At 46.9% G+C, this 14,358-nt stretch overlaps 1 protein-coding gene across 4 annotated transcripts in view; it reads right to left on the bottom strand.

The window, feature by feature from the left end:
* The window catches only part of VIT (vitrin), a 104,397-nt gene that overhangs the window by 29,126 nt on the left and 60,913 nt on the right, over positions 1-14,358 (bottom strand). For 3 of the 4 annotated variants that reach the window (XM_025454189.3, XM_025454188.3, XM_025454187.3), the window contains exons 8-10: positions 10,020-10,076; positions 3,282-3,326; positions 1,714-1,776 (exon numbers count right to left, since the gene is read on the bottom strand). In XM_025454189.3, the coding sequence (XP_025309974.1) occupies positions 1,714-1,776; positions 3,282-3,326; positions 10,020-10,076 (165 nt within the window). The remainder of the gene's footprint in view (positions 1-1,713; positions 1,777-3,281; positions 3,327-10,019; positions 10,077-14,358) is intronic. The other variant, XM_025454190.3, reaches the window with a different exon arrangement.

The following is a 14,358-nucleotide window of genomic DNA, read 5'->3' as shown; positions in this document are numbered from 1 at the left end:
GTGGTTAATTAGAATAAGGCCCAAAGGTGATTTTCTTTTTCAGTAAATAAAGCACATGGATTTTGAGACCCTGTTTCACTTCTTCATAGACCATTTTTTCCTTATTTCTTACATCTGGAAGCGTGCTCAAGATGGAAGTATTCATTTCATAGCTAGGTTTTAAGAAGTTGAGATGCTCTCTACTTGCTTGGCTCTCTTTACTCAGGACCCTGATGGCTGACATTGGAATCACCTGTGCTCTCCATTTCCCAGGCTGCTCTAATGATCCTGGTTTCAGCTCTGAGCGTGCGCTCCCTGAGACCCGGTGGCTTTCTCATATTGGGATGAAAACATGCCGATATGAAGATGACATCAATACTACAGGACAGGATTGAGTTACTAAGCGTTCAGCATGAGCAATTTATTGCTGTCACAGAGGACAGAGGTTGGAGGACAAGGAAGAAAAGGTACGATATAGTGTCTACAGGAATCAATCTACCAATTTTCTTAATTGCTTTGGTTTTATCCAACATGATATAATTTTATAGATTAATGCTTTGTGTTGTTCAATACATTAGGCCAGTATTTCTTAACCTTGAATATATATCAGAGTCACTTTTGCAGCTTCAACAAATAAAGGTGCCCAGAAATCACTCTGAGCTGTGCTTCTCAAGGTTTGATGTGCAAAGAAATCCCTTGATTCAGTAGGTCTGAGGTAGAGTATGAGATTTTGCAGTTCTAAAAAGCCCCCAGGTGACACTGATGTGGTCAGACCATACCCAGAGTAGCAAGATATAGGGTGAGCGTGATTCAGGAGGTATGAGCCAGGAATTTTGCCTCTTGATTTTTTAAAAATGTCTTCAGTTGATTCTCATACCCAGTGGGGTTGGGACTCATGGCCCACTGGTGGATGACTTGCCACAACTTTCTGAAGGAATCTGCAGGTGATCTCCTTGGCCTGCAACAGTCAACTGCCTCTTGATTTTCCTCTTTCCCCTGTTCCTTCTTCCCTGGTATCTTCAGGTGGCTCCTCCACCTGTTTGGTGCTGGTGATCGGGTTTAAGGCCTCTGGTTTCCCTAGGTCACCTTTCCTGTTTTTCATAACCTTGGTTTTGAACCTTAGCTCATCATCTTCCAACTCTGAATTCCCAGGTGGGCTGCTCCTTCTCAGTCAGATCTGGGTAGTCAACTGTCTCCCAGACCCGATGTCTTGTGGAAGATGGCAGACAGAAACAACCTTCCTGCCCCCACTGACCCCACCCCTAGAGGTCCTCATGGCAGTACCATTTATCCCAGTTGCTCAAATCATCTTCCTTGGCTTCCTCTCTCACCCCTCCACCTCCAATCCTCTAGAGTCTTCCTTCTCTATCTTCCAAATCTGCCTATTTCTCCCCATATCCACTTCCAGCTCATGGCTCTGTCTGCCATCATGACCACTGGGCTACTGATCCTCCTGGCAAAGCAGTCTCTTCTTTTACCCCCACTCCTTTGTCTCCCCTTTACATCCCACCCTGTTGCCATAGTAATGTTTAAAAAGTCTGATCCTTTCCCCCTGGTGCACACAGTTTAAATCCTCCATTAGCTCCCCTTTCCCCTTAGAACAAAGTGACAGAAGAGAGGAGATAAATAGATCCAGGGTGGGAGAGAAGTGGGTTTGCGTGGGAGGAGTGGGGAGAGAGGGGAGCAGATCGGATGTCACAGTCGCTCTGGGTTTCTAGTTGTCAGTTCACTTACTTGGATCTCCCTGGGATACTGGCTCCAAAGACTGTGTGCTTAATTCTTCTTTTGGAACAAATCCTGGAAAGAGCAGTAAAACTTTTGGTGACTTACAAGAACAGGAAGCATCTGGCCTTACCCCAGGGATGGGGACATAATGGATATTCACACCCAGCTTGGGGGCGGGGTGGGGGGGGCTTGGTTTAAGGCTGACTGTGCTCTTCTGACACCACCCCCGCCTTCAGAGATAAGAATGAATTACTGACAGCCTACTAATGACACAGGACTCTCCTGGGTGCTCAGAGTGTTTGAAGTCAGAAGACTTGGGTCTGTTCCCTACTGCCTGTTAACTGAATCTATCTGAGCCTTAGTTTCCTTATCTGAAAGCCGTAAGCACTTTGCCAGTGGAAATTATCCTTCTGTAAAATTCTGAAAATCTCAAGGTCAGGGCATGTGTCTTGCTCATCATGTAAACCTTCACTGTGCCTACCACATGTAGGTCCTTGGTCAACATTTGGTGACTGAGTCAATGAACAAAGATGGGTGAGACACTTGGACAGTCTAATGGGGGGGGGGGCAGTGCAGATATAGACTGCAGGGGAGGACCTAAGACCCAGTAATGCAAATAAATAAGAGAGTCCAGAAAGCAATCCCTCCCCTCTACAGCCTGAGATTAGAGGTAAAGCTGCAAAAGGGTTTTGTGCTTGGGGAGTGTGTGTGTGTGTGTGTGTGTGTGTGTTGAATTTCATCCTCGGGGTCTTTTCTTTAGAGCCATTTACATGGGAGCCAAGTTCACACATGTAACATCTAAGGGTATAAAGATGATCAATAAGAATCTTTACAGGCTTGGGAAGGCCAGTGAGTTTCTCAGGCAGCACCAGAAGTTGGTCAGTTGGTCTCCTGGTTTTCCGGATGCCTGGGAACATCCTCCTAGAGGCTCTAGCAGAGCAGGAAGGGGGCTCTGCTCCCTCTTGGCTGCCATGAGCTTTCTCTAGGCTTGTTAGTTTTTCCAATTTGCCAAGCACATGATTTCATCTTTCCATGAAAGGTCAGTCTGCTCATCCCACTTCCTCACATCATTTTAAAAATTCGCTTTGGGTGTCTAATGGCCTTTCTCAGCCAGGAGCCTCTCAGGGAAACTGTCTGAGGCTCCCTATTGGGGGGAGGGGAAGAAAGAAATGAGAGGCCAGCATTCTCTCCTCCACCCTGTTGTCTCTCCCTACCAGTGAAATCTGCCCGCAGACCAAGAGCTGGGTTTGCTGTTGGAGTTCCAAACACTTAATTCAGTAAACAGTGAACAACGCTCTTTCACAGGAAGGGAAAGCTGGATCCCACTTTGCAAGGAAGGAAGAGGGAATAGAGGGAAGTCAGGGTGTGCCTCCAGATGGAGTGAGCATCGAAACCTAATTCTGGGGCAAGGAACTCACTCCCCTGTGGGTCTTAGTCTTCATGTTTCTCATTTCCCTTTTGTTATCCAATGCACAGCAGTGGCCTCTGCACCACCAGCTGGGTTATCAGATTCTCCTATTCTGTAATCCTATGTGTCTCCATCTAGTCATGGCCAGGAGGTTGGGCTGTATAATTACCTGCATCTAAAAGGACCGATCCAGGTTTCCACAAGTCCATTTCCCCTAATTTTCAAAATTAAAAAGAAGCAAACTTGTTATTTAGGTAAAACCAGCAGAAGCTCTCAAATGAAGTGCCAGGATGATGACATCTTCCAGCTGTGGCAGAAAGTTCAGTAAAAGAACATGGGACCAGACTTTGAGATGAGGCCACCTAAAACCTATAGGATTTTCCCCTTGGAAAGCTTTGAAAACCAAAGGCAGAAGCGTGTTTGCCCCTTCCTTTCATTCACTGTGCATCAAGAATCATAGAAAATAGGAATCCAGGGATTCAAGGGGACCTAAAAGCTCATCCGATCCAAACCAATCCCCCCAGCATGCTTCTACAACATCCGTACCAAGGGACTGGATGGTTGGGGGTTAAATAGAGACAGGGAATCCATCATATACCCAATCAAGATAGTACATTCCTTCTTGAACCATTGAGACTGTTAGAAAGTTTTTTCATTTTGATCTAAAATCTTAATCCGACGCTCCATCCACACTTTTTCAGCACCCAATATGTGCCCACAGTCATTTGAGGTACATTTGACTCACCCATCTGTTTATGTTCTCTTCCTTAGAACTACTCAGAACAAATCTGGCCGCTTCAGGGGGCAAGTAGTCCATTCATTTCCTGAGTCTCTGCTTCTCACTGCGCGCCGCAAGCAGAAGAAAGCAGAGCGGCACCTGGCATTTCTATCTGCAGTAAAATGTTTAACGCCTCCACCATAAACTGGTGCTGATAAAGTGGAAGGGGTGGTCAGGAAGGGGGCGATTCTGAGCCTGTGGTCCCTGATGGTTTTGGGGGAGTCATGGCCAGGAGGGGCTCAGAGGCAGCACAAAGGTGTTATGAAGCCTCTTGAGGACACCAACGATAGCTGTTTCTCTCCTTCTGTCCCTTCCTCCTCTCCCCACCTCCCCAGCTCAGAAACCCGAACTCGGAGGGCCTAATGAGCCCAGCAGTTTCGCTGCATGCTGCAGTGATTAACACACTAGAAAGAAGTGATGTTTCCCTTTGTATGATGGAGATGCCAGGCTGTTTTGAAAGGCAGACTGTGTTCGTGCACATTCAGATTTCACGGTGAGAACGGAGTTTAATTTGGCTCAGCCATTACCCAGGTGTGTGATCTTAAACAAGCTGCACACCTTCTGTGAGCCTTAATTTCTTTGAATAACATTAGCAGGTTGGATGAGATGATCTCCCAGTTCAAATTTATGATTTAGAGTTTAAACCTTTGGCTTCTTTAGCCTTATTTCTCTATCGCCACCTACTGGCAAAAACCTGTCCTTTCCCTACAGGAACAACAACAAATGACCCCCCCCCCCACCCCAAAACCCTGGAGGGCTGGTGGTGTCTCAGTTTTCACCTGAAGCTTTCAGTCCCCTCAAAGGCTGCAGAGAATCAGAATGCCCAACGTATTTCAGCAGGGGTCTCCACGCCCTCACATCCTGTCCTGCGAGCTGGTCCTTCTGTTGGTGCCGCTTCTATTTATTTGGGACAAGTATGAACCAAATCATTTTTCTCCAAAAGCTGAGGGCTGACAAATATTTGGACAGCTGAGGCTTGGTGTTTTTGGACTTGGTAGTAACGGCACGTAAGTTTGTGAGAACACTTACATTCTGGTGTCAGGAGGAACCAGGTGATGTGAGGATAAAAGGCGTGAGAAGGCCCATCCGGTGCCTACAGAAACCCAGCCAGGAGCTGGGGGGCACTCGCCACCTTCTCCGACCTTTAGTTTTCTCCTGTGTAAAGCTGAGGTCATCAGCACTTATCCTGCCCTGCCTCCCATGGAGGGAAAAGTGTAAGGTAGTCTTACAACACAGGGACTTATTTTTGTGGCAGTCCTCTCTTGGTCATCTCGTTGATACTATCAGTGTCTAAGAGGTGCCGGCTCTGAAGGATTCCCGTGGTAAGAACGTAGAACCATTAACAGGGAGAGCGTGCTTAGTGTCAGGCAATGACCAAGCACTTTGCAAGGTTAAGTCACAATAACCCTGTGAGTCAGGTTAGAACTATGACCCCCATTTTAGAGGTGAGGAAACATGCACAGGGAGAGATGGAGCTGAATTGGAAGGCTGGGATCTGGAGCCCGTGATTAACCACCACCTGTTTGTCACACAGGAGTGAGGGCCACTTTAGCATGTCAGGGTACTGGGGTAGGCCCTGAAGAGAAACCACAACTCATACTAAAGGAGAGGGCCCAAAATCCCTGCTCTGAGACCCTGAAGGTGACCTTTGCACTGATTACAGCTTCTGTTCCCTGCACATCTGGAAGCCACCAGCCCGGGACCCAAGCGGGAGCCGCAACACATGGCCCTTAGGCCTCTAAAGTTTTATGGGGCAGAAGCACAGGTGGCCCTTCAGCCCCCTGGTTCCCCCTGCCCCCACCTGGAGATTCCCCTGGAGTGGGGGTGTGAGGAGGTGGCAGTCGGAGAAGCAGCAGGCTTCTGGAGCTGGGGTACCTCCACACCTCTGGCCCTTCAGCCTGGCTTCCTGCCCTGGGCCACACGTTTCCTTTGGACAACTCTCTCTTGCTATAGTGGAACGGCGGGTGCTCAGAGAGCAGCTGGCTGTGCCAAAGGCGTCACCGTGCCCACGGCCTATTGCACAGGGGCTATCAGAGAGGGCTGAGGATAGGCCGCGGGTTCTGGGCGTGAGCTGTCATCCCTGAGAAGCATCCGTGGTCCTGGGTTTACACACAGGTTACCCTCCAAGCTCAGTGGGGGATACTGGTTTGGGACCTGGCAGTCTTTTCTCATGTAAACATTAACTCCATGGTTCGCTTTCCAGGCTAGTGAAGCTTATTTGATCAAATACGGTAGCATGAAGCAGAATGGTTCTGAGGAAAAGTCACTGCATTCTAACTGAAGCCATCGGGAGCACCCCTCCCTCCCCTGGGGAATATAGCAGGGGCAGCCATGCTAGCAAGGTGGCCTCTGTCCCCGCCCAGAGGGCTTGGAGGAGGGGGTAGGATCTGGCAGTGGGGGCTAGAGGGGGCAGTGGCCTTGCCGATGACTGCAGAAGACCAGAATATGGGAACTTCTACCCGTAGAGGCACAATTCTAGGATCTGAAAATATCCAGTTCATCTTTGTAGTTCTAACCCACAGCACAGTGCCTGACATACAGCATGCTCAGTAAATATACATATTTCAAATTGTAGAACAGTTCCTCTGCAGTGGGGGTGGTGGCTTAAATTGGAGGTGTGTGAGGTTACATCTGTGGGCAGAAGGCACAGCAGGAAGGGTAGCAGGAATCATTCGTTGGTTTTAAGTCTGGTGTCCTGCGGAGCAGAGGATGAAGTGTTGAGGTCAATGACTACCTCATTAGGTCCATATATAGCTGCTTGTATCTGTTAATTGGTTGCCCTAAACACAGATGAGGTATTTAGTGGGGCTCATGAGATTTGGTCCAATGAGGTGTATTTTTATCAGTGATAAGAATAGAAGCAAGCGGCATGTTAATCAATTTTGTGGATGACAGAAAAGTTGGAAGGGTAGTTAATACACTAAATGACAGAATTAAGATTCATGGAGATTGCAAGAGATGAAACTAATGGAGAATTTCATAGTGATAAGTGTGATGTTCTAAGTTGGGTTCAAAAACTCAACTGCACAAAAGTGGGATTGGTGTGACCCACTTCTCTAGAAGTGCAAGAGAAAAAAGTCCTGGTGACTTCAGTCATCGCCAGTTCAGGAGGAGATGAACTGATGGGTTGACAGGACATCTCCCAAATGCAACTTGGGTTGTTTTAGTGGAGGCAGGTTAGGCTGAGAGAGGCAGTTCCCTGGCACACAGCCCCTGTGGCATCATGACCTGCTCTGCCTTATTCTGAGTCATGAAAGGACTGTAGTGTAGCTAACTGGGTGTACCACCAGTCACAGAAGGACCTGTGGGAGGAACTGGAGACATTTATCCTAGAAAAGATGAGCCCTAAAGGTGGACATGAAAGCTTCTTTCGTATATTTGAAAGGCTCTCAAATTCATGCTCTTAAAAATAATCGAAGACTCCAAAGGGCTGTTGTTTGTGGGGGTCATATCTATTGTTTTTAATCATGTTAGAAATTGAAATAATGCATTCTTTCATTTGAAAAAAAATTAACTATTTTCCCATTTAAAAATAGAGCTATTGTGTTTTAACATACTTTCTATGGAAATAGCTGTTATTTAAAAACAATTTGGTAAGAAGGGTAACAATTTTCTTCAATGTCTGGCATAATAAAAGACTGCCCAAATCTGATATCTGTTCATCATTCTGTGTGATATGTGTTTGGTTGAAGTACACAAAGAGTTGTGCAGTAGGAGATGCGAGGACCTCACAGAATCCCTGAAAGCAGAGTCCTCGGACCACACTTGGACAAGCTCTAGTTAGACAAATTCAGATCTGTGGCCCTAAGTTCTAGATAGTTCTGTCTAACAGTGCGGGGCAGGGAATCCCCTGACTGCTCACTCAAAGTAACCTGACCTGGGGCAAAGGCCTCTATCTGGCATGCCACAAGGGACTCATTTGTTTGATGGGGAATGAGACCAGATGCACTTTATGCAATTCTTCCCAATTCCATGTTTTGATAGTTTTCTAGCCAAAGAATTGGGTGACTTGCCTGATAGACATGATTACCTCTGGTGTGAGCGCTTGCAGAAGGGCATCTAAGAACCCCAAACGTTCTGGGCTGCCTTTTCGCACAGTGTACGAGTGGCTTCTGTCCTGGGAGAGAAGCCTGCAGGAGCCCCCAGGAGGCTATGGGACCAGTGAAGTCTGGGTTCCCCTCGGTCTAGGAGGCACTCCAGAGGCCAAGGGCTCCCTGGGAGTAGGTGGGAGGCTCAGAGCAAAGTGCCAGGGATGAGGATGGAGGGAGAGGAGTGACAGAAACAGGTAGGATTTGAGGGTACAAAGGGAGTGGGGAGCATCTGGGAGGCTTGAGAGAACATAACTGCTGGGAGCATGCAGGAGAATGGGAACAAAACAGGGGCTCACAGCTAGAGAACCAGAGGCAGTAAGGGTAGCAAAAGGGAATGGGATCAAACACGGAAAATAACCAGGGGTTGTTGGCAGTAAAAAAAAAATAGGAGCTGGAGATCAGGTAATGTGCCTCGATGCCGACCACCCCCCGAACCATGTCTGATTTGCAGTGGTGTGTCTGGGTCAAATTTGAGCTCAATCCCAGAGGCAGGTTCTGGGGTGTGCAAGGTGGGGGCATAGGTTGCCCTTCTGGGACCTCTCAAACAGACTCAGCCCAGGAACGCTATTGAGTGTCCGGACTGCTAGAGCTTTTCTCTTTGGCACACTAAGAACAGACAAAGCAAATAGACATTTCCCTAGAGGTGAAAACCCCTTGGCCTGCCCGCACACTCTGGTGATGTGGAGATGAGCTGCAGAGGCTAGCAGGGAGCATGTGAGGAGTAGGGAATGTGCAAGTGCCCTGGGGCAGCAATGGTCCCCAGGTTGACCTGTGCTCTGGTAGGTTTCTGCAAAGCAGCTCTGGGATAATCCTGACTTTGGCCACCGGAGGGGATTATACAGCATTGGCTGATTTACATGCAAGCAGCGGTCTGCTCTCTTCCCTGAATTTTCCTCTTGATGAAAAGTGCCCCTGGGTCAGCTTTTCCTTGGAAGTCAGTTGAGCTGTCTGTGGTTTGCTCTCCTTTTGGGAGTTGTGGAGGAGTCAAAGATCCTAGCCAAGGGGACAGGAGGAGAGAGTGCCCCATGCTTGGCTGCCTGAAGAGCCCCATGGGCCGGGAGAGGGCTAAGATGGCCTAGGGGAGTCCTTGCTTTGCCCAGCGACCTGATTCTTAAAATCTTTTGTCCAGGACAGCAACATGTGCTTTGGCAAAGGTACACCTGTACCACTCCTAGATGCTAGTCCTGTTTGGGGGACCACATGGAGCTGCTGCTCCGATCCAGTATCAAAGCAAAACAGAACCTACAGTCTCTAGGAATCTTTTAACGTGTGGAGGACATCCTAGTATCCCCCTGCAAAAGTAAGACATGAGCTCCTTTCCTTGGGAGGTCGGGCTTCCCAGGGCAGTGCCCCGTGGCTGCAAAAAGGTATTGTGTACTTCTATCAAGTGTATCAGCTTGTGGCCCAAGCCCTGAGCAGAATTTGTAGAAAGCATCCAGCCCTGCTCGATTTTCCTTTCTAATCTCTGCTGGCCTCACGGGCGTTGCAAGAAGGGCATTTGCCTCATCCCTCTGCAATCTCAGTGTTTGGGCCAAACCTTTAAAGGATGCACACAGAAGTGAGGAAAGGAGAGCCGGGGGTGTCATAATTCATAGAATTCCTGGAGGCGAGAGAATGCGGTTTCTATTCCCTCTATCAGAGGAGCACCCTGGCAAATCAGCTCTGCCCTTTCCTAGACAACGCTACAAAATGTTCTCTTTCTTTTACCCTAGTTCCTCCAGTACAAACCCCAGAGAGTATCCCTTTTCAGCTTTATAAGAGCCTAGTTACTGAATCCTCAGGAAGTTCTATCACAACCTCCACAAAATTGCCTCAAGGGAATGGCAATTGGTGAAAGCCTTGCTTATTTAATAGCTCCCTTGCTTCCCTTTCAAGTTTCCTTACAAGTTGGGCCCTTGAGTGGTATCTTCTGTTGGAATCACTGGTTTAGGGTTCTCTGTCCAAACCTAAATCAAATGGCAAGGACCTGGAAAGACAAACCTTACATAAAAACGCTTAACTTCCCCCAGAAGCTAGAAAGGTGAATTCAGGCTCTTACCTGCATTGGCGCGGGGGCTGTTTTGGCCACTTGCATCGCTGCTGGTAGACCAGAGATCTGTAATAACATGGGACTGGTCAGAGCATGAATTTTAATCAGTTCTCATTCTTTCCATGATCCAACCTAACAAGACACTGCCAAGGTCAGAACTAAGGTAAAGCTTTGTCCTTGGGCGGTCTGGACCTGCCCCAAGGAGGCACTGAAATGGAAAAAAGAGAGAGGGGAGTTAGCTCAAAACACAGACTCAAAATTCCAGGTAATAACAACCCTTGTATTTCATGATTGTCAAAGTAAGTATCTTTTATTAAAGTGCCATATAGGTTTTTACACGTCATTATACTTACAATAATTCTCCTCAACGGTGCCACTCCTGAGGAGGCGAAAGCAATCCTCCAGTAGCAATGTCACTTAACATTTAGCAATTTGCTTAAATGGCGTGAACACGGTATTGATGCAAATAACACTAGTTTTCAGTCATTTTAAAGGTACACAATGGGTTATCCTTAATTACTTTGGGAGAAAATCAAGTACACTTCAGTATTCATTATTTATCAGGCACTTTCTCTGAAGCAAGGCTCTGAAAGGGAGGAGAGGGGTGGGGGATTTTGTAAAGAGAGATGCAAAGTCCATTTGGGGCCGGGAAGGGAGCCATGTCAAAGTGAGCTGAGGAAAAAGAACCAAGTTTCATGGAGAGGAAGAGAGAGAAGTTCAGGGAATAATATCAGTTCCTCCAAAATCTGAATCTGTCCACAATCAACGTTTCACTCGCGTTGACTTTGTTCCAATTACTTGAATACAATGTCCAAATACCTTTGTTTTCCCTCTACTTGTAAAGATAGCACATGCTCACTCACTGTAAAAATCTATAGCATGATAGGAAGACCTCGCCTGCAATCCCTCTATCCTGCAGGTACTGGTATACGACTATGGTATAAAGCATTGGATCCCTTTCTCTATGCACACATTCTCACACACGACACATAGGCACCAGAATGAGATCACTGCCTGTGCTGTCTTGTAGCCTCCTTCTTTAACTTAACGATCTGTCACAGGCCAATCTCATGTCAGTAAATGCACATATTCATCAAAATATTAATAGCTGTGTGGTAATTGCTTTAACCATTCTGGTGGTGGACAATTAACCCACTTATACTTATTTTTCTATTAGGAATGACATCTGTGTGCAGGTTCCTTTTCACCCTCAGATGATAATCACCTTAGGATATACTGTGGTAAGTGCAAATTTAGGGTTGTTTTTTTCCATGTTCTTGCCCAAACCATGTATTATTAGTTTCTCACGTGAATTGGTGGGGAAAAAAAAAAAAGACATGTTATTGCTTAATTTGCATTTATTGGACTTCTGGTGAGGTTGAACAACTTTTGTTATATTTATTGGTCTTTTCTAGTTCTTCCATTGTGGCTTGCCTGGTCATGCCCTTCACCTATTTTTCTATGGGAAGGTTCATTTTTTCCTTACTACTTGTAAGACTGGATTTTAAGAAAAAAGTTCTGTTGCTTTAAAAGAAGATGAACTTTCAAAGAGGAGATAAACGTTGGTGAGAAGTGAAATTGTGTGTGGAGGGGATGGGTAGTTTTTGATGCTGGTCTTGCTCCTCCCTGGAAAGGTGAATGACCATGGCCATCAGCATGCCTTGCCACTAGGCGGCACTCTGCTCCCCTCCTTGGTCTACCCTTTGTGGGCAGATTTAATCTGTTAGGTCTCCTGAGGCAACTGTGGCAGTTCTTGAAAGGATTTTCTTAAAATAATGCTCAGCAGAGCTACCTCAACCCTCGTAAGCCTATGGTTGATACAGCTGACCTTGCAGCAGGCCTTTTCCAGAACACGTTCTTTGGCATATCTGTGGATCTGGTTCTACAGACTGCCCCCTCTGGCCCTGGGATGCGGCTCTGGAGGCGCCTGGCCCCTGTGGGTTTCTATGGCGTCTCCCATGAGGAACAGCCTCACTCCTGTCCCTCTGAGAAGTCTCTATTGCTCTGGCTCTTGGCTCCCTTGCCCACAGCCTTGACTCATTCCTTGCTATCTTGTTAGGTTTGCCTGTTCATCGGTCTGTTAAGGGGTGTCCCCTTCATTTTCCTTATTCTTCCACCTGTAACTACTCCTCTTCATGGGCTGGGAGAGCCTCTGTCTTTTCCCACTACAAACTTTCCACTTTCCACTAGACTCCCTGCAGTTTCCTATGTTGTGTCTGAGAGGCAGCTCTTTATCTCATTGCAGAGCAAAGATGACTCACAGACTCCAAATGCAGATTGTTTCTCTTCTGGACACACTCTTCTAGATGTCCAAAGCTGAAGTGACCTGTTGCAGGGATCTTTGGTAGGATGTGTTCACAGGTGTAGCCCAAGATCCCAGAACAGTGCATGACACATAAGAGGCACTCAATAAATTTTTGTTGAATGAATAAGTTAGGTTTTACTTGGACATCCCTTCCACAACCAACTTCTAGAATCTTTTGAGGTTGGTCACATATAAAAGAGAGGAAAAAGCCCTTAATAAATGCAGTAACAACAACTCACTTGTCTATCAGCAGTAGGAGAGTTGCTCTGTTATAGTTGGCAGGACATTCTCAATTCATTTGAAGAGGAAAAGGGATTAACTGTGTACTAAATATTATTTAATATAGTTGAGCTAAAATATCACAGCAAATATCTATAGCCATACATCGATACAGGCACTCATGAAAGTAGACTGGCAATTACCTGGGGCTGGGGAGGGAGGGATTAGTTAAGGGGCACAGAGCTTCTTTTTGGGATGAAAAAATGTTCTAGACTCAATCATAGTGATGGTTGCGCAACTTTGTGAATATACTAAGAACCACTGGATCGTACACTTTAAATGGGTGAATTGTATGAGATGTGGAAAGTAACTCAGTTAACTGTCATTAACAAAAAGACACAGGCACTCAAACCTCCACTTTCATTTCTCTTTGTTCCTACAGAAAATCCTTTGAGTAGGCAATAGAATTTTTTTTCTCTGTCCTTTCTTCCCAGTTTGGCCCCTTGCTTGGCAGCCACAGGGGCTACAGCATGGCATGGAGCGCTTGCTCCGAGTGTTTGCCTGGCAGTGTGTGGGGCAGCAAGGGCGCGGGTGCTGGGCGAGGTGGAAGAGGAAAGCCAGTGGGCTGGGAGGCTGCTGTCCAACGGCCCTGTTCCCTGGCCAGGAATAATGAGGCTTTGCCAGGTTGGGAGCCACAACCTGAGGTGGTTGAGGTTTCTACAAGCACAGGCCAGTGAGTGTGGCACTGAGTTTCCAGGCTCCTTTTGTAGCCAAATAAATATGCCACGTGTTTAGTTACATGTGTTGTGTAAAAGCTGACCCTCCTCCAAGGAGGCACCAGGAGCAAACAACTTACTCAAGTAATCCAAGGTCTTTGAAAGAATCAAGGGCTCTAAAAGTCAAGAGCCTGAAGTTCAGAAAAAGGAAAACTCTTGGCCGTGGACTCCCCCACCAGGCATGCTTTCTTCCCAACTACTTCTGCTGCTGCCAGGTGCTGTGTGTCTGTGCTCATGTCATCTGAGGATCCATAGGAACAGGATGGGGGGTGTCCTATGCGTTCCAGATGCTATTTTTATGGCATTTTTATTTGGGGACTTTATACCATCGCTTTTTCCATGGGTCATTCATTGGGCTAATAATACTCCTTGGTTCATAATTAGGAACATTGAATAATATGGTGCACAGGGTGCTGGGCACAGGAAAGCCCAGACTGTATGCTTCATCATTGTTAGTATTAATCACAGTAGGAGTTGCTAGTGCCTGACATCTGACAGTGTCTGATGCCCCATGCATGCCCAGGTGGAGCAGGCCCCTGCTTCTTTGATAGCTTTGTTTGTGCCTAGGGTGTCTGTTTATGGCAGGAGTGCCTCCTGCAGAACAGTCACAGGAGAACCCAGCTGCTGGGGTGCCATCGCAGCTCTGCTGCTTCTCAGGTGGGTGGCCTAGGCCAACATCCTCCCTGCTCTACTCCCTGGTTTCCTCATCAGTACAAGGGATTAGTCAAAGTAGAAGTTGTAGGTCTACTTCATAGAGCTATGAGGAGGATTTCCTAGGCTGGTATTTGTAAGGTGCTTTGAAGAGTATCTAGCATGTTATAAGTGCTGATGTTATTTTAGAGAAAAAGATGAATAGATAGATGGCTGGGCTCTGATATGGAAGGGGGAAGGGCCATGCTGTGTGGCAGTAATGTCTGGAAGTTGGAGGTGAGGCTAAGGAGAACAAGTCCCAGGTACTTTCTCCTAGAAGGGAAAAATAGCCCCAGGTGGGAAATATTTAGAAAAACCTGCTAAGATAGTAGTGTCACTCCTGCTGCGGAATTTTCTA

This window comes from Canis lupus, chromosome 17 (genome assembly GCF_003254725.2).
Source record: "Canis lupus dingo isolate Sandy chromosome 17, ASM325472v2, whole genome shotgun sequence".
In the NCBI taxonomy this organism is placed as follows: domain Eukaryota; kingdom Metazoa; phylum Chordata; class Mammalia; order Carnivora; family Canidae; genus Canis; species Canis lupus.
Note: the sequence above shows the minus strand (reverse complement) of the source record. Positions and strands in the feature narration are given on the sequence as shown.